General features: G+C 38.1%; 1 protein-coding gene and 1 long non-coding RNA gene across 2 annotated transcripts; both read left to right on the forward strand.

Annotated features, from left to right (window-relative positions):
- The first annotated feature begins 8,835 nt into the window (after nucleotides 1-8,835).
- Nucleotides 8,836-9,756, forward strand: OR5AC27 (olfactory receptor family 5 subfamily AC member 27). Its single transcript, NM_001388974.1, has one exon. It carries the CDS (start codon nucleotides 8,836-8,838, stop codon nucleotides 9,754-9,756), a length of 921 nt encoding a protein of 306 aa, NP_001375903.1.
- Nucleotides 9,757-16,222: 6,466 nt separating this feature from the next.
- LOC111093783 lies at nucleotides 16,223-19,629 on the forward strand. The gene is made up of 4 exons (XR_005383033.1): nucleotides 16,223-16,371; nucleotides 16,830-16,871; nucleotides 19,075-19,218; nucleotides 19,382-19,629. It is a non-coding gene; the product is annotated as an uncharacterized LOC111093783 (long non-coding RNA).
- Nucleotides 19,630-20,957: the final 1,328 nt, after the last annotated feature.

The following is a 20,957-nucleotide window of genomic DNA, read 5'->3' on the forward strand; positions in this document are numbered from 1 at the left end:
GAGAACAAATGACAGATTTAAGAAATTACCACTTAAAAATCCTTAATAATATAATTGGTTTGGGCAAGAATCATCAAGGGATGCTAAAATCCTTAGCTAAAAAATGGACGGAGACCTGGATAGTTGCAAGGGTGCAAAAATATCGTATCAGTAGTTACTTGCCACATGTAAGGGAAAATCCATAATGTTACAACAGAGAGGTCTGATCATTGACACCTTAACCCAAGGATCACACCGAACCCCACCAACAGTGACACAGATAGGCTCCCTGTACTTCCTGATGCTATACAATATGAAATTCGTAGCATCATTTATGAATAATTTTTGCTAAAATGTTTAATCAAGCCTTTAGATATAAATTCTACTGGAAATACAAAAGTACACAGAGTAGGAGAACAAGTCAAACCAGGCAACTAGACAAATCCAGAATGTGGAAGTTCCAAAGGACATGGCCAACTGTCTCCATGTCATACACTAGGGGAAAAAAAAAAACAAGAAAACCATTACAATGAATAACAATGAAAAAGTAAGGAAAGGAGAAAAAAATGACACTGTTTGGGATTAAGAGTCTTGGTAGATAAACAAATGCAATGCTGTAAAAAAAATTCTAGTAACAATTGGAGAAATTTGAGTATAGACTGGTTATTTGATGGTAGTGGAAGAACAGTTTTCATTTCATCTGATATCAATCAAAATGGTATTGTGGTTAGGAAAAAACAGCCCTTTGTTCATGAGGCAGTATGAAATGTTTAGTTACCAAATGTCATAGTATCTGTAATTTTCACTAAAATAAATGTTTCTCTTTAAAACATGTTATGCTTTTAAGTCTTTTCCTTCTAGAAGTTGTATCTCCACATAAATCACACTACTTACTGGCTGGTGTGCCAACCCGCAGATGGCTTGAGCTAATTGTAAAAGTATTTTATGTACAAAGTTAAACTGCCATTGTCACAAATTGGTGCCATGACAACATATGTCAATTTGCTCACCCCAAAACCATTCTCTAACAAAAGAGCCTAAACTGCTTTATCTCTGCATAATTCAAATAACTATCACAAATAGTTAAAATTACCATGTAACAAGCCTTTCCTGTCTGTCAAGGACAGTGTGAAGGGCTGGACATTCACCCTCTCATCTATCTGATTCTTGCAACAATCGTATAAGTGCACATTATTAACTTCATTCTGCAAATGAGGACATCAAAATGTAGAGAGTTTAAGTTATTGATCAAAGTTGTAGAAGCAAAGCCCGATGAACCAAAGTCTCTTTCCAAAGTCTATGCTTTCAATCAACTTTGCTACTCTTCCTCCTCATGTCTAGAAGTAGATATTCAAATATTAGTGAATTTGTATCCATAGTGAACCTTGGTAACATCAAGCATAATTACAATTACTATAGCTAACTTTATGATATATTGCAAACCTGGCATGGGACATCTCTCTATTTTTTTTAGAAAAATTCTTTGGGCATTAAAAAAATCTATTTGCTCTTCCAGTGAATTACAGTTTTCTAGTTCAACTATGTCCCTACAATTTTGTTTAATATTTTGTCAAATTCATAAATTAATTTAGAAAAATTAATACCTCTACTAGATCATCTTTCTACTTAGATAAAATTATGAATTTTCACACATGTCACAAATATTTATACCCTTCTGTAGTTTTTCATTTCTACCAACTACATATAGGTCAAGCATATTTCTTGCCAACTTTAATCATATATACATATATATATATACATATATATATGTATATATATAGACACATATATGTCTATATCTTTTCAAGAGATATATTGGGAAATTTTTTGTAGATTTGTGACAATCTGAAAAAAACTCTAAGATAAACTTCACAGTCTGTAAATACTGAAAAAATTAAGAAAAAGGTATATCACGAATGCATAAAACATATGTAACTAACTAGTCTCTCTTATCATTTACTACTTTAACATTTACGAAAATCTGTTTTAAAAAGTGGAAGTTTATCCAAACCAACACTTAGAGACTGTACTTGGCACCACTGGCAGTTGAGAGAAAGCAGCATTAGGTCAGAACTGCATGAACTTAACTGTAGTACACACAGCACTGCTGTAATCATTACATAGTCAACTTCTGTTGCTATGGCAGTGAGCTCAAGTGTTGACTACGTTCTGAAAATGACATACTGCTAATCTCTATGTGAGCAATTGGTTTCTCTAGTAAACTGCATATCACAGTACAAACTGATCTCATGGTTTTCATGTATTTTTCATGTTTTGTGCAATTACCATGAACCTTGAATAACACTCTGGGACTCATATGAAGTACCATTAGTGGTACTGTTAGGGCTCCCAGGAGGCAGAGAAAAGTCATGACATTACAAGAAAAAGTTGAATTGCTTACTATGTATGGCAGATCGAGGTCTGCAGCTGTGGTTGCCCACCAATTAGAGCAGTGTAAGGACTATTGTTTTTTTTAGAGAGAGAGAGAGAGAGAGAGAGAGTGCAAGTGGTGAGGGGTGGAGGGAGAGAGAGAGAATCCTAAGCAGGCTCCATGCCCAGCACGGAGCCAGACATGAGGCTTGATCTCATGACCCTGAGATAATGACCTGAGCTGAAATCCATTGCTCAGTTGACTGAACCACCCCGGTGCCCTGAAAAAAAAAATTCTTGAAGCCATCACTGCAGCTATGCCAGTAGGCACAAAAACCTTGCATTTTTTGCAAAATAACTATTTATCTCATATTAAAAATGCAGATTTTATGTGGACACAGAATTGCTGTAAGAAAGACATACCTATAGACTCTAATTTGATTGAAGAAAAAAAGCAGTCATATGACAACTTAAAGCAAAAGGAAGGTGAAGGATCTAAAGTTGGAGAATTTAATGCCAACAAAAGATGGTTTGATAATTTTAGAAAGAGGTTTGGCTTAAAAGATGACAAGATAACTGGAGAAGCAGCTCTGCCAACTAAAAGGCAGCAGATGCATTCCCAGATGCCATTAAAAAAATCATTGAGGAGAAAAGATATCTACCTGACAGGTTTTTAATGCAGATGAAAGTGCTCTATTCTGGAAAGGAAATGCCATAAGGATATCTATTAGTAAGGAAGGGAAGAGAGCACTATGATTTAAGGCAAGAAGAGATGGGCCAAATCTGCTGTTTTGTGGAAACGCAGTTGGGTTTATGATCAGGATTGCCCTTATTGATAAAGCTGCTAACTGCTGACCCTTGAAGGGAAAAGAGAAACACCAGCTTCCAGTCTTTCAGTTGTATAAGAAAGTCTGGACAATGACAAGAGTTTTTCTGAATTTTTTTCATCCTTGCTTCCTGAAGACAGGAAGTACCTTGCCAGTAAGGGATTGCATTTTAAGTTCTTCTGCCATGGATGAGGCCCCCAGCTACACAGAAACCCATGAGTTCTACACCAAAGGCAATGAAGTGTCTGCTTGCCCCCAAACACAATGCTTCTAGTTCAGTCTCTAGATCCGGGGTTCAAAAAGCATTTAAGGCTCATTACACACAGTAATCTATCAAAAGGATCGTCAACATTTTGGAAAAGAACCCCAGTAGAGAAAATATCATGAAAGGCGGGACAATTATACCCCTGAAAATACCATCATTGGGATAGGAAAAAACTATGAAAGCCATCAAGCCCAAAACGATACATTTCTGCTGGAGAAAACTGTGTTCAGATGTTGTGCACAACAAGATTTATGACAGAGCCAGCCTATGAAATCATTAAAAAGATTGTGAATATGGCAAAAAAAAAAAATATGGCGGAGAAGTGCCTCAAGATACAGATCTTGGAGAAATTTAAGAGCTAGAAGACACCCACCAGAGGAATTAATAGCAGACAACTTGAGGGAAGTGAGTGCTTCCAATCCCGTGCCAGATGATGAGGAAGGAGATGTAGAAGAAACAGTGTGAGAAAACAAACTGGCACTAGCCCATCTGGTGGAAGGGTTCGGGTTATTCAAGACTGCTTTTGACTTTAATGACTTGCACTCTTCTGTAATAAGGGCAATGAAAATAAAACAACTGGTGGAAGAAGGATTGGTATCCATTGGAAACATTTTTAGAGCAGTGAAAAAGCAAAAATGTGAGAAAGAAATTACAAAGTGTTATTGTGAAGTTACACTGAGTGGGCCTGCTTTCTGGCCACCTCCTTCCACTCCTGTCCTCTACCTCTCTGCTTCTACTGCCCCTGGGACAGCAAGACCAGCCCCTCTCTTCCTCCTCCTCCTCAGCCTACTCAACGTGAAGACAAGGATGCATACTTGTCTGATGATCGAGCTCTACTTCATGGGTGGTAAATAATCATCATGGTATAGCATTGAAAACATCATTTTTAACGTGTCTTTGTGTGAAAAGTGTAATAACTGCATAGCAAGAGCTGTGAGAGACATTCTTCTGTCATTATCACTATCTTCGCCTAGGTATTCATCTTGGAGAAGGTCGTGTGCAAGTCCCGTATGGAAGTGGACAACCTATCGTTATGCAGGCATAAGGGGAGTGGTATTTAATATAAAATCAATAACATGTTACTTTTATAACTTTGCTTTCAAAGGATTACATTATTCTATAGTATGTGTCTCTCTTTCATAATTGGAAAGGCTGCTTCTCAGCCTATCATCACAAGTAAGTGGTTTTTTAAAAAATGTAGCAATGTTTCCAATACCGTATTATGAATATGGCTATTATACGATATGCCATTAAAATTTAGTAACAAAATGGGATGCCTGGGTGGCTCAGTAATTGAGCGTGTTGCCTTTGGCTTAGGTCGTGATCCTGGGGTCCCAGGATTGAGTCCCACATTGGGCTCCCTACAGGGAGCCTGCTTTTCCCTCTGCCTGTGTCTCTGCCTCTCTCTCTGTCTCTCATGAATACATAAAATCTTTAAAAAAATTAATAACAGTTCATTCATTAGTGTACAGGCTAGGCTACCATGAGGCAGTTGTATTAATATCGTATGCTGCCATAAAGCAATCATATTGCTACTTCTTTGTATCAGTGCATGAATTGTATTCTTGCAAATAAACATGAATTTCTTTTTTCACATCTTTTCATTTTCAATGTCTAGTGTTAGTCACACATATACCATCTAGACACACATACAACACACACATCTAGGGTTTTGTACCAGAAGACAATATTGAGGTAGGTACTGACCGACAATTCATTTTGTAAACACAAAATAATTTTGTGTTGTGCTATTTGTCAATAGCAACAAATATAGTTTAGAACTGTAAACATATTTTCTCCTATAATTTTATTATATTTTCTTTTCTCTAGCTTACATTGTTGTAAGAATATAGTATGTAATACACATGATGTACAAAATATGTGTTAACTAACTGTGTATGTTATTGGTGAGGTTTACAGTCAACAGCAAGCTATTATGGTAGTTATATTTGTGAGGTGTCAAAAGTTATACACAGATTTTCAAATGCCCAGATGGTCAGTGCCCCCAACCCTCATATTGTCCAAGAGTCCATTGTAATGATATAGAAGATTATAAGTTATATATTATTAAGAATAGTTTATGAAAAATTATGTACAGCAGAGCCATTATGTTATTTTAAAATGTTTATTTTTTTTTTTAATTTTTATTTATGATAGTCACACACACACACACAGAGAGAGAGAGAGAGAGAGAGGCAGAGACACAGGCAGAGGGAGAAGCAGGCTCCATGCACTGGGAGCCCGACGTGGGATTCGATCCCAGGTCTCCAGGATCGTGCCCTGGGCCAAAGGCAGGCGCCAAACCGCTGCGCCACCCAGGGATCCCTTTAAAATGTTTATATAAAATTATGTACCTATGCAGTATACACATGTAGATATATATAAGTCTTAGATTCATGCATGGGTAAATGATAGGAGAAATATACACCAGAAAGTTAACTGTACTTATCAGTGATTAGTGAGATTACAACAATTTGGTTTCTTTGTGCTTTTCTACATTCTCATTTTTTTCTCCAATTAACCTGCTTTTGTTTGCAGAAGAAACAAGCTATAAAAATAATAGTTAGAAAGGAGTACATAAAAAATGATTTGTTGACTAGTCTATAATGCCCAGTAGACTGACTTCATTCTATAGGGAATCTTTTGGTGGCATGGAGGGAATTTCAATATTCTCTTTGCAAACAGTTTGAAGATGGGAAGAAATAAATATCTTCCCTTCAAAAATGCATTTTTCAAAGAAAACTAACACGAGATGAATGGTTGCCTTTGACATTTTTGTTCTTGTATCTTAAGAGTTCTCCATGAGAATTTTTCTTATGACAAATCTGCATCTTCTTACAAGAATTGGGTGAGAATAGAGTGCTTTATTTTATTGTTATTATTCTTTCCACCAAAAAAGAGAATATATAATTTTAGTAATGAGAATTTCTCATGAGTTGTCAAAATATTGGAAAATTTTTTTGAGATGATTTATCTATAAAATGGAATGGAAAGGAAGGCTAACTGAACAGCTAAATAAAAATTATGTTCAACTTCTTGAACCCATTGTGGATACAAGGCTATATATTTGTAGAATGAAGATTTGAACTCCTGCTATTATACCATCTATGCTTCACTATCGTGCTATGCAATCCACTGAAGAGCAAAGATGACTTATAGTCTCATAGACTGTGGGCAGAAATGCACCTCATAAAATCTAGTGCTTTACAGATGAGAACCTTAAAACGAAGGTCATAATGTGGCTTAGACGCATCACGTAGTAATTTAAAGGCAGAATTGAGAACCAAGCTTTTGAAATTTTGTTACATTTCTGTTAACATTTTCTTTGAAGGACAATCAATTATAGAATCAATCTATTTAATAATTTGAGTCTTGGAAAGTAAAATTCATCCTGGCTCTCACTTTATTGTGGAAACCTCACAGAATCAGGAAGATTTTCCAACAGTTAACAATTAAAGAGTTATGGGACTTTCAAAGAGAGTCTGTGCTCTCTCCTTCCATGTGACTCTTTTTTATTTAGTACTTTTCTGGAAATATGTAGAAAAGACTTCACCACATCTGCCAAGAGCCACACCTCACTGTCAGGTTCTCGGGATAAGAAGGATAATCTGGTACTTGCGGTGACTTGACAGCGGCATGCTCACTTGATGATTACTGTCACTGTGACCTGCCTCTGCTGGTGTTTCTTTATGTCTAAAATCAATCCCAAATTTTCCCTTTTTCCATTGGAGGTGAAAAAAGAACTATGTTCTTCAAAATAGCCTCTCTTTTAAAGGGGAAAAACCCCAGGTGCCTTTTTATAGAAAGTATCCAAATTCTTCCATATATTTTTACTGTTCAAAGATTATTTTCATCAGAACTGAATTTGTCACCAATATTGTTATCCTTTCTTTTGAATTACCAAGTTAGAGCTTTGAGATATTTCAGGCCAGCACAGACTTGGGGAGGGAATCTTCAGCTACATCTATATGGGATTGATGTAGAAGTAAAAATAGGTGTTGGAATGACACCCACTTGGGTGATCTTGTTGTAAAAGCCTGGGAGCTGTGAATCCAAGACTGGTAAATATTCCCTTGGTTATATATTAATCAGCTGCTTATAAATGGGTAGATTCTGCTTTAGATTCTAAGAGAGGGATTTGAATACGTAAAACACATTTTATGTTCAGACTTGTGCATAATTTGTCATTGATGAAATGCACTGTGATGATGAGACTGGGGTTTTTTCTTTTGGGTCTCCACAGGACCTGGCCTTCTCACTTGCTTCCCAGGCTTGTAAAACTCATGGATACATTTTTAGTTTGGGGCTTTTACCCGGCTCAACTGTCTTTATGTTATTCATTGCCTATTACTGTGGTTCATCTTTTCTCATTCGATTTGCCTTTTAAACAGAATTTATAATTTTTACTATTTAAATTGAATACATCTTTCCAAACACTGGTTATTTTTTCAACTGTGGTGCCATTTGTAATGTTTCATTCCACCCTGACTTTGCTAGTCCCACTTGCAATCTTGAAAAGAGCAGGAAAAGAAAAATCCTTACAATCATTTTAAAATTTGTGCCTGTGAAATATTAAAGACATTCTTGGTTAACTGGATGATAATTGTCTACATTGGCATGTTTAATGGGAGCTCTCGTATCTATTCCAAATGTGCAAAAAAGCTGGTTACTGTTTTTGTTTCTTCTCCAGTCTTGAAACAGTGGTTATTTTAGTGTCTCAAGTGTACCACAGAATTAGAAGATCTATGTGTGATGGAGCTAAGAATGATAGTGCTGTCAGGCAGGAGCCACTAGATAAATACTTGTTAACTGAATGAATGATTGTGTTCACATATGTTAATTTATTGGGAAAATTAAAGATTCTGTTAGAAATTCGGAGTGGCTTTGAAGAATGTATAATCAGAAGCACCTGTTAGGAATTTGAGATATTGATGCATAAATCAAATAACATAACAGTAATGAACAGAAAATAGCGAAAATAGGATTTTAACTTACTGTCTCAATATTCTACACATTAATGTCTTAGGGAGAATGATATATATCATCAATACCAAAGACATAGTCCAGTTTTTTGCTCAACTGAAAAGATATGAAAGAGTTCATGAGAAAAGGTGAAAATATATTTGAACCTGAACCAGTGTCTCTGTCACTCTTAAAGTAATAATATATATTTAAAAATTCCTTTTAACCAAGATGTACTTCTTGAAATTATCTATAATAAATTTAATATTACAAGTGTGTTTTAAAAAAGAGAAGCTCTAAACTTCAGTATTTCTTGAGTAAGGGCCATCTGAAATAGAGGAATATGCCACATAATACCAGTTTTCATGATCCTTGGTTGATTTTTTTCCTTTACCTATCCTCTCACAGCAGTGATCAGCCCGAGTGCATGTGATGGAGGCAAACAAGACGCAGGTGACTGAGTTTGTTCTCATAGGACTTACAGATCGTCCAGGACTGCAGGTCCCCCTGTTCCTGGTGTTCTTGGTCATCTACCTCACCACCATGGTGGGCAACCTGGCACTGATTTTTCTCATCTGGAAGGACCCCCATCTTCACACACCCATGTACTTATTCCTTGGCAGTTTGGCCCTCGCAGATGCTTGTTCCTCATCTTCTGTGACTCCCAAGATGCTAATGAAATTTTTATCTAAGAATCATATGATATCCCACTTTGAGTGCATCACCCAATTTTATATTTTTGCTTCCAGTGCCACCACAGAGTGTTTCCTCCTGGTAGTGATGGCCTACGACCGTTACGTAGCCATATGCAACCCTTTGCATTATCCAGTGGTGATGTCCAACAGGCTCTGTGCTTGGTTGATAAGTTTGTCTTATGTAATTGGTTTTCTGCATCCCACAATTCATGTAGGATTATTATTTAGATTAACTTTCTGCAGGTCCAATATAATACATCACTTCTACTGTGAAATCTTGCCACTATATACAATTTCTTGCACTGACCCATCTATTAATGCATTGGTGCTTTTTATTTTTGCTGCTTTTATACAGGCTTTTACTTTTATGACCATCATAGTGTCATATACCCGGGTCCTCTTTGCCATCCTGAAAAAGAAGTCTGAAAAGGGCAGGAGCAAAGCCTTCTCCACGTGCAGCGCCCACCTGCTCTCTGTCTCCTTGTTCTATGGCACCCTCTTCTTCATGTATGTGCGTCCTGGGTCTGGCCCAGATCAATATCAGGATAAAATGTATTCACTGTTCTATATGATCATCATCCCCCTGCTAAACCCCTTTATTTATAGCCTAAGAAACAAGGAAGTTTTAGGTGCACTGAGAAAAATTACAAAGAAATAAATATTTCTCCAAAAGCTTTTGTTATTCTTTAGAGTTTACCCTGTTTATTTTTTTTTTATTTTTTTAATTTTTATTTATTTATGATAGTCACACACAGAGAGAGAGAGAGGCAGAGACACAGGCAGAGGGAGAAGCAGGCTCCATGCACCGGGAGCCCGACGTGGGATTCGATCCCGGGTCTCCAGGATCATGCCCTGGGCCAAAGGCAGGCGCCAAACCGCTGCGCCACCCAGGGATCCCGAGTTTACCCTGTTTAAATAAAGCATAATGTGTCCCTGGGTCTTGCACATAGTAGGGCTTTAATATGTACTTGTTAAACGAATGAATAAAGAATTTAGAGTAGATAGACTTGTCTTCATCTTAAGGTCTGGTGATCATCAAAATAATGAGCATGGTAAGGATGGATTTCACTTACATTGTGCTATTGTGGTTTTTATTCCATCCTCAAGGATAAAAGTGAAACAAAAATCTCCAACTTGTAACTTGAATAACCTTTTATGATTCCAGATACACATATTTTAAAACTTTTTGAACTTGTATTCTCTTTTTTTATGAGAGAGAGAGAGAGAGAGAGAGAGAGAGAGAATATGAGTGGGGGACGGTCTGAGGGATAGGGAGAGAGAGATTTTCAAGTAGACTCCCTGCTGAGCATGGAGCCCAGCTCAGGGCTGGATCCCATGACCCTGAGATTATGACCTAAGGCAAGATCAAGAGTCAGATGCTCAAACAACTGAGTCATTCACACACCCCTGAACTTATATTCTTTTATGGGAAGAATTAGCCTGTGTAAATCCTCTGCTTAAAAACTACTCATGCCCTCCTAGTTTTTGAGCAAGTAAATTTCAAAATTTTGTAGATACAAATATCTTTGATAGATGTTTATAATGATTCAAATGCTATATACACCAAAGTAATACTGTTAGACTAAATATGACAACATAGAGTCCTCATGAGGCATTCAATATGAATATATCTTAAGTTTACAAGTAATTTTGGAAATTAATTTATTATTTACATTGTGTTCATTGAAATATACAAATATTTAGCAATTAAATACTTAAATTAATTACTTTTCCTGCAATATAATGAACATTTCTGAGTTCTTTAAAAATTTCTACTTTTTAATTTATTGAGTAATTTCACTAGCACCTGTTTACAGCAAAAATACACCAGTTGAATACACTCCTCACCCCCACGCTGGAATTGACAATGAGCTGAAATAGTAGGTGTGCTCCATCACCTCATAATTATGTAACTTAAATAGACTTTTTTTGTCCTTACAAAAGTTATCCATATTTTCCATCTGGCTTCCTGACTTTATTACCTATGGATTTGTGAATATTTTAGTGAAAAATAAGAAAAGATATCCCCACATACATGACACATCCCTCTAACCCCTGGCCTAGTATTTTGATTTCAAGATAGAAGTAATTTGTTGCCAAAGCCAGAGGAGGGGCTGACTGGCTTCAGTGCTGTGTGTTTGGGGCTCAGTTTCCGGGTGTAATTCACTAGTAGATTGTTACATTCTCTATGTTTTTGTCAGCATGGGTTGATGTATAGCAGGACTGCCATCTTCCCAGACCCCCTAGAGAAACAGCTACAGGAAGTTCTGTAATCCATGAGGATATTTTTTTTTTGCAAATATTAAACCATGAAATTTAAACATCCAATTTTAATATGTTTGTTTTCATGGTATTTAAAGTTGGACAAAGCTAGTACTTGATTTTTAAGAGATTCTTTAAGAGGAGACTTTCTAAATTTATTTATTTCCTTCTTTTCATCAGAGATATACCAGGTTTGGTACTCATCTCTTTTTGAGTTTTTTTTCCTATTATTAGAGGGTCCTACACTTGCTATTCTGTTTCAAGGAGGACATGTGATAAAAGGGGACAAATTCACTTCTTCTGGCCCTGGGAGATTATGAGGGAGACAGAGGATGCCAACAGCAGGGGAAGAATCAGACATGTAGGTTTTAATTTCCCCTTCCAGAGAGGACTGGGGTTTGCGAGGAGGGAGGCAAATTGCTAGTATGAGGTAGTGTGTGCTATATCTATATATCTATATCTATATCTATTTATATATTTATATATTTTTAAATTGAAGTTCGATTTGCCAACATATAGTATAACACAGAGTGCTCATCCCATCAAGTGCCCTCCTCAGTGTTCAGCACCCAGTTACCCAATCCTCCTGCCCACCTCCCTTTCCACTACCCTTTGTTCATTTCCCAGAGATAGTGGTTGCTCATGGTTTGTCTCCCTCTCTAATTTTTCCCACTCAATTTCCCTCCTTTACCTTATAATGCCTTTCACTATTTCTTATATCCCGTATGAGTGAAGTTATATAATGATTGTCCTTCTCTGATTGGCTAGTATCTTGTTGAGAATTTTTGCATCCATGTTCATCAGGGATATTGGTCTATAATTCTCCTTTTTGGTGGAGTCTTTGTCTGGTTTTGGAATCAAGATGATGCTGGCCTCATAACATGAGTTTGGAAGTACTCCATCTCTTTCTATCTTTCCGAACAGCTTTAGTAGAATACATATTATTTCTTCTTTAAACGTTTGATAGAATTCCTCTGGGAAGCCATCTGGCCCTGGACTGTTGTGTCTTGGGAGGTTTTTGATGACTGCTTCAATTTTGTCCCTGGTTATCGGCCTGTTCAGGTTTTCTATTCTTCCTATTCCAGTTTTGGTAATTTATGGTTTCCCGAAATGCATCTGTTTCTTCTAGATTACCTAATTTGATAGCATATAGCTGCTCATAATACATTTTAAAAATCATTTGTATTTCCTTGGTATTGGTTGTTATCTCTCCTCTTTTATTCATGATTTTATTAATTTGAGTCTTTTCTTTTTTTCTTTTTAATAAGCCTGGCTAATGGTTTATCTATCCTGTTAATTATTTCAAAGAACCAACTCCTGGTTTTGTTGATCTGTTCTACAGTTCTTCTGGTCTCTATTTCATGGAGTTCTGCTTAAATCTTTATTATCTCTCTTCTTCTGCTTGGTGTAGGTTTTACTTGCTTTTTTTCCCCCCAATTTTTGAGGGAGGCTTTTATTGTGATGTATTTCCCTCTTAGAACTCCTTTTGCTGTACCCCAAAGATTTTGAATGGTTGTATCTTCATTCTCATTAGTTTCCATGAATGTTTTTAATTCTTTTCTAATTTCCTGGTTGACCCATGCATCTTTTAGTAGGATGTTCTTTAACCTCCATGTGTTTGAGTCTTCCAAGTTTCTTCTTGTGTTTGAGTACTGGTTTCAAAGCATTGTGGTCTGAAAATATGCAGGGGACAATTCTGATCTTTTGGTATCAGTTGAGACCTGATTTGTGACCCAGTATGTGGTCTCTTCTGTAGAAAGTTCCGTGTGCACTTGAGAAGAATGTATTCGATTACGTTTGGATGTAAAGATCTGTAAATATCTGTGAAATCCATCTGGTCCAGTGTATCATTTAAAGCTCTTGTTTCTTTGGAGGTGTTGTGCTTAGAAAATCTGTCATTTGCAGAAAGCGCCGTGTTGAAGTCTCCCAGTATTAGTGTATTATTATCTAATCTATTATCTATCTATTATCTGTCTTTGCTTTGGTTATTAACTGATTAATATACTTGGCAGCTCTCACATTAGGGGCATAAATCTTCATGATTGTTAGGTCTTCTTATTGGATAGACCCTTTAAGTATGATATAGTGTTCCTCTTCATCTCTTACTACGTACAGTCTTTGGGATAGGCTTTAATTTATCTGATATGAGGATTGTTACTCCAGCTTTCTTTTGAGGACCATTTGAATGGTAAATGGTTCTCCAACCTTTCATTTTCAGGCTGTAGGTGTCCTTAGGTCTAAAATGAGTCTCTTGTAGACAGCAAATAGTTGGGTCTTGCTTTTTTTTTTTTAAGATTTTATTCATTTATTTATGAGAGACACACACAGAGAGAGGTAGAGACACAGGCAGAGGGAGAAACAGGCTCCACTGCAGGGACTCCAATGCGGGACTCGATCTTGGGATTCCAGGATCATGCCCTGAGCCTCAGGCAGATGCTCAACCGCTGAGCCACCCAGGCATCTCTTGCTTTTTATCCAGTCAAAAACCCTGAATCTTTTGATGGGATCATTTAGCCAGTTCACATTCAGAGTAACTATTGAAAGATATGAATTTAGTGTCATTGTATTGACTATTCAGTCCCTGTTTCTGTTGTTTATTTCTTTTTTTTTAATTTTTATTTATTTATGATAGTCACACAGAGAGAGAGAGAGAGGCAGAGACACAGGCAGAGGGAGAAGCAGGCTCCATGAACCGGGAGCCCAATGTGGGATTCGATCCCAGGTCTCCAGGATCGCGCCCTGGGTCAAAGGCAGGCACCAAACCGCTGTGCCACCCAGGGATCCCTCTGTTGTTTATTTCTTTGGACTTCCTCTTTCTTTTACAGGATCCCCCTTAATATTTCTTGCAGAGCTGGTTTGGTGGTCATATATTCTTTCAGTTTCTTCCTATTCTGGAAGCTCTTTATCTCTCCTTCTATTCTGAATGAGAGCCTTGCTGGATAAAGTATTCTTGGCTGCATGTACTTCTCATTTAGGACCCTGAATATATCCTGCCAGTACTTTCTGGCCTTCCAGGTCTACGGAGAGGTCTGCTGTTAATCTAATATTTCTCCCCATATAAGTGAGGAATCTCTTGTCTCTCGCTGCTTTAAGGATTTTCTCTTTATCTTTGAAATTTGCAAGTTTCACTATTAAATGTCAAAGTGTTGAATGGTTTTTATTGATTTTTTTTGGTGGGGGGAACCTCTCTATCTCTTGGATCTGAATGCCTGTTTCCCTCACCAAACTAGGAAAGTTCTCATCACAAACCACGATTTGTTCAAATGTACTTTCTGGCCCTCTCTCCCTCTCAATCTCTTCTGGAATCCCAGTTATACGTAGATTCTTCTTTCTAATGCTATCATTTATTTCCCTTAGCCTTTCCTCATGGTATCTTAATTGTTTATCTCTTTTTTCCTCAGCTTCCTTCCTTCCCATCAAGTTGTCTTCTATATCACTCACTCTTTCCTCCACCTCATTAACCCTAGCAGTTAGGACATCCAGTTTGGATTGTATCTCATTTAATTTATTTTCAATTTCGGTGTGATTAGATCTAAATTCTGCAGTAACAAAAGCTCTAGAGTCCTTTATGTTTTTTTCCAAAGCCACCAGTAGCTTTATAATTGTGCTTCTGAATTGGCTTTCTGACATTTGAAATTCCATATTCTGTAACTGTGGCAGTGAGTACTGTTTCTGATTCTTCTGTGGTGAATTCTTCCTTTTAGTCATTTTGTTCAGTGCAGAGTGGGTTTATGAGTGGGCTGAGTAAAAAATATCAACCACAACCTAAGTAAATTCCACCCTTGGTGATTCTGATGAGGTCAGAGACCAGAAAAAGAAAAAGAAGATCAAAACAAAATAAAACAAAGGACCACCAGAGTGAAAAACAAATTTTAAAATAAAGTAGTAAAAATAGAAGGCTAAAAACCCCAAGGAAGAAGGAAAAAAGAAAAAGAAAAAAAGTAAAGAGGGGAAAGAGAAAAAAGAAAAAAAAAAGGAGGGGAACTGGGGGATGGTGGTGAAGAAGTAGTAGTAGAGAGAGAATGTAATCTATCTGAGGAGTCCAAGAGGATGATCCTCTTGGTTGAGTGTATTTTGTTCTGTATGTTAGAAGATGCTCAGTCCCAAATTTATATAAACCAGCAATACTTGTAGAGGGCCCCAGCATTGACCAAAACATAAACAAGGTAAAAGAGGGGGGCAGAATGAGAATGAAGAGAGAATATAGTCTCACAGAATGAACCAGCACAGTATACCACTGGTTCTGGGTGCATGCTGGTCACGTTTTAGAAGGTATTAACTTCCGCCGTTGTAGAACAAAACGAGGCAGAGAAAACAAAAAACACACACAAAAAAGCTATATCTCTTATATCTTCCAAAATTAAATTGAATATGTTGAAGGGAATCTAGAAGTGAAAAATATATCTAAGACGTAATTGTAGAAATATGAAAGTCAAAAAGGAAGAAACTTAAAAATGAAGTGCTGGTAAAATATTGTAGTTAAGATGGGAAAAGAGATAAAATATTGGAAATTTTTAGTCTGATATAAAAACGTGTTGTAATGGAAAAAACGAAAAAAATTTAGAAAAGGGGGGAGACCCTCTAGTTCTATATACTATATTCCCTTGACTTTCCCTTGGTCCTGTAGCTTTCCAGTGCTTCTGGGTCAAGGACTCGCTCTTCCCCTGACCTTCCAGCTGGTCTCTGGGGGAGGGGATGCCGTGCTGACTCTCAGGTGTGTGCACCTAGGGGAGCTGCCCCGCCCCCACCGGTGCCAGGCACAGTGGGAGCTGTTGACCCCGTGAGACCCCTGTTCCCACGCGCCTGGCCCCTCAGATGCTGCCTGAGCCACTGGCGTCTCCCGAGGCCCGGGCCGCGGTGCTCCAACCCTCCCCCAAGGTCTGCGGTTGGCCGTGCGGGGGCCGCTCCTCTTGTAGCGACGCCGGGGCCTGGAGGCTTCCCTGCGATCCCGGCTCTGCCGACTTCCCCGCGGAGCCCTCTTCACTCCGGGAAGCTCCGGCAGACTGTGAAGGTCCCGGCGGGTGGGGGCTGCGCTTCCAGCCTGGGGCTCTCGCTGCTCCCTTTACCCTGCGCCTTGCGAGCCTCCCCCACTTTAGTCTTTTACTTTTTCTTTCTTTATTTCGATTCGTTCTTTCTTGTCAAGTATTTCGTTCTTGCTTGCTTTGTGAGGGCGGGGGGAGGTAGGCGGGAGGGAGGGGGAGGGGAGCGAAGAGAGTAGAGAGAGGTCTTCCTGAAGGAAGGAAGGCGGGGAATAAGTCTTCCTTCCGGCGAAGTTGCTTCCTTCCTTCCTTCCTTCCTTCCGTTCTTCCTTCCTTTCTTTCTTCTCTTCCTTCCTTTCTTCTCTTCCTTCCTTCCTTCTTTCTTTCCTTTCTTTCATTTCTTTTATTTCTTTATTTCTGCCTTCCTACCTTGTTAGAAATGAAAACTTTTCTCTCTGTAACGTCCAGCTATTCCCTGTTTACATCTCAGGTCCAATTCCTAGGTGTTCAGGATGGTTTGAGAGTCATGTGGGTAAGTGGTTGGGGGGGTGGGGTTAGGGCCCCGCTGCTCTTCCATCTTGCCCTACCTCCCATAGTGCGTTTTCTGCCTCTGTTTTAACAAATAACCATGAACAGTGGCTTAACACAATACATATTTATGTACACACTACTTCTGTAGTGCAAAAGTCCGACATAAATCTCATTGGATCAAAATCAAGGTGTTATCCGGGTGAATTCTTTTCTGGAAGCTTTGGGTGAGACTTTGTTTCTTCCCTTTTCCTGTTTCTAGAAGCTGCCTTTATCATTGGGCTCATGGGCCCTTCTTGGACCTTTAAAGCCATCAGGGTTGCATCTCTTGTGCTTGTCCTTTATAGTCAGTTTCCCTAGCCCCTGACTCTTGTGCCTCCTCTTCCACTTTAAGGACCGTTGTGATTGCCTCAGATCTTTCCAGGTAATCCAGGATAATCTCCCTATTTTAAGCTCAGCTGATGAACAACTGTAATTCTATCTACGTTATTAATTCCCCTTTTCCATGCAACCTACCATATTCACAGGTTTATTATATTTGTTGGCAATTATTTTACCTATCATAGGTGGCCTTAGAAGAGATGAATTTTTTGCCTAAATTCCCATTTAGGACACTGGAAATAAAAGTTTATTTCTCACTCTGCTCCTTCCACATCTGGCTACATCGAAATGAACTTGGCCCTGCAGAGTGTTCAGGCAGGAGAGCCTTCATGTTTAGCTTTGGAGTCTGCTCCCCATCACTGCATTGCATGGCCAGCACCTGGAAGTTCCTGCAGTGTCTGAGAGTGGCCAGGAGACTCACTCCTGAAAAGACTGGAGAGTATGGGCTGGGGCATGTAGACAGATGGCATAATAGAGACCTGAAGGGGTTACCACACCAAAGAGAGCTGAGAGAGGCAGAAAGCCTTTCAGGATGGCCAAGCCCTGTTCCATTCAAGAGAGACCAGATCATAAGTTCCAACAGGCCTCAACTTTGGCTGCAAAAGCTGAAAAAATGAACAATCCTTAAGAATGTGAGGATATTAGTAGGACAGAAGGTCTTAGGGACCTTCTTTCTGCTTCCAACAGCTCACACGCTACCTCCTCACTCCCATATTTTCATATAACATGTCAGAAACAAAGATGAAAAATATTTAAATTAATTTCTTTTCTGACATGTAGGGTTTAGTGGATAGTGCCATACCTATTCCATGGATTGCTGAACAAATCATTGACTAGGATTATAGACCCAGGTCACCTCCAGACTAAGTACATGACTTCCTGACAGAAAATGGAAGGTAGCAAGACATGGGACAAGCAATTAAATTCCATTCTTGGACTCTGAATGTTTTAGAGTCACTTTTTCATGAGAATAGCCCAATTCCAACAGTGATACCTCAGTTCATATTTGTGAAGCCTGGGGCATATTTGTGAAGACCAGATGTGAGAGAACATGGCCAGAGTCTCTAGCCAAAGGGAACCTGAAGCTTGTCAGGCAGAAGCCCATGACAGTGTGGGAAATCCTGTGAAGTTAGCAAGTGAAGTCATACTGATCTTCCAATAATCAGCTCATCCAGCACCTGTTTTCACTCAAAGCAGACAGATGAGGCATAGATGCGTGTGGGAATGAGCATGTAGGAGAGGAGAACGTACAGAGAAATTGGGGTTGGGATAAAATTCTATACTTTCTGACATCTTATCAGAGACAACTGCCAAACCTCCAGATATTTCTGACCCACTCTATATTTACGCCTACACAATGATAGGCTTGCTGGCCACATAGCTGAGATTTCCTGGAATAGAGACAGGCTAAATACTGGGGATGGGGGCAGCTTCCAAACAAGAGAAAAGACTTTCATCCAATATCCAGTTTTTCTTAGCCAAACTTTGACAATCTGGACATAGTCAGAAAATCAGATTAAGGATAGAGGTCTTCTTATAAGTGGTTAGGTCCCTCAAAAAGAGTAAGTCTTTTGACTGGACTAAAATTTACTAAGAAGAGAATGTAATGGATTAAAAGGATGTAAGGAATATTTATTTGGGTGACACTTTTGTAGAATAGCAGGCGTGTTTGTTTATATTGACAATATTATGTTGATAAAGACTCTGGATACCTTTGCAAAGTTCATGTTCTCCACAGGATGACAGACAAATTCTACAAAAATTGTATATTGGCATGCGTAATTGTAACATGTGGCAAAATACTAAACAAAATTCTTGGTTTCCAGACAAAGAACAGCTACAGCTGGAGACTATAGAGTATCAACTGAGATTCTGGCTTTTTCTTGGAATACGGGCTAGATGGGAATTGGGTTTGCTTCCCTTGGGAAGATGCTGAAAACACTGTCTACATGGGAAGGAGGGTAAAACAGGTAAATAAGAATCAGACACTGTAGTAAAATCAGTAGAAGAAATGAACTAAATCTGTTTCCTTTTCATTCTGCATACACAGCCTCCCTTTTCAATTGACTATAGTGATATGATTGAGTTTAGCATTGAAAGTGATGTATATCATTTACATTTCTGGCTCATAAGCACCTCACATTTGGAATCCCCTGTGAACTTTCTCCTTCTCGCTTGATCCAAAAGAAAACATAAACCTGGAAGGAAGTCATGTGTGGAAAATGCTTGAGTGACAAGTTGGAAAGAGCTTGGACTCTGAATCATCAAAAGGAATAAATATTTGTTCAGTTAAGCACATGTGCCTATATTTATAGAGAACTAAACTTCTGTTGTGTTGATCCACTGAAATACTGGCTGTTATTTGTAAGTTCAATTGGGGTTACTGTAAATAATATATACATGTAATGCAATAAACCTCTTCAATTATATACAGTTATTTACTGGGTCTTTTTTCTCAGTGTTGGGACATAGATGTTTAGGCTTACCAATTTTGGTTATTACTCTATGTGGAATGAGAAGTTATTTATACACATCAGGTGGGAAGAGTGTGTGTGTATGGGATGATGGTGAAATGGTGTACATTTTATAAAAAAATCAGTCTGATGTTAGTGTGGAAAATGGACTGGATGACTGTGTTAGCAGATGCAGATAGGGTAGTTAGGAAGTTATTTAATAAGTCCAGGTATTATGATGAAGGCATTATGGGTTTTAGGATTAACTGCACAAATAGAAAGAGATAGTTGGATTTAGGGCATCTTCAGTACATTAAATCTAGAGGCAATGGCCAAGAAAATGGAATTGAGGGAGAAGTCAGTTTTACAAATACGTCCCTGATTTATGGTGTGTACAAATATTTGTTTGGTGACCCTGTTCCCTGAGACAGGGAATATTGGAAGAATAGCAGGTTTGGGGATGGAATAGAGAAAGATTTTAATTTCAGATTTGGACATGTTAATTCTAATGTACCTTTGGGATTACCAAGTGGGCAAGTAAATATTTGCATAGTGGGACCATTAAAAGAGGAAGGAAAACAAGCTTATTCTAAACGCCATTCAGTGACACTTTAGACACATGCCCCTATCATGAACCCTGTTGACACAACGTGTAGTTTTAATTGTTATAACTAGCTGCGTGTAGATGATTTGATGATTAGCTCACAAAGCCCGGTAGAACAACTTTGACTTCATCCCACTGGGAATCCTTTGGACGTATTAAGGGAATTTCAGAATTTTTTAAATAATAGATTTGCAGATAGAGGGAAGAAATGCTATCTCCCTCCAGTTTGGAGTTTCCAAGGAAAATCAATGCAAAAATGATTCTGCTTCATTTCTGTACCTTTCGTGTTACTTCGAGAAAACATTTCTAATGATTTACAAGAAGTAAGTGAGAGTGCAGAGACTTTTGTAATTTTTGTTAATATAGTGTTGTAATTTGTCTGTCTGATAACAAACAGCTAAGTAAGAAATGAACATCCTAGACAGACTTTTTTTCTTTTTAACTCTAGACAGACAGAAGTAAATGTCTGTCTGGACATGTATATTTCAGTTAGAATTTTTACTCTGTAGATGACAGATTTGGGGGAAAGTTTTTAAATAATAAACTTTGATTAACAGAAGAATGAAAAATAGAAAAATTCAATAATGATGAGAAGAAAAATTCATAGTTCATTTCATAATGTGAAGTTTGTTTAAATGAAACATAAGCTATG

The sequence above is a fragment of the Canis lupus genome, chromosome 33, assembly GCF_011100685.1.
Source record: "Canis lupus familiaris isolate Mischka breed German Shepherd chromosome 33, alternate assembly UU_Cfam_GSD_1.0, whole genome shotgun sequence".
NCBI classification, from domain to species: Eukaryota; Metazoa; Chordata; class Mammalia; order Carnivora; family Canidae; genus Canis; species Canis lupus.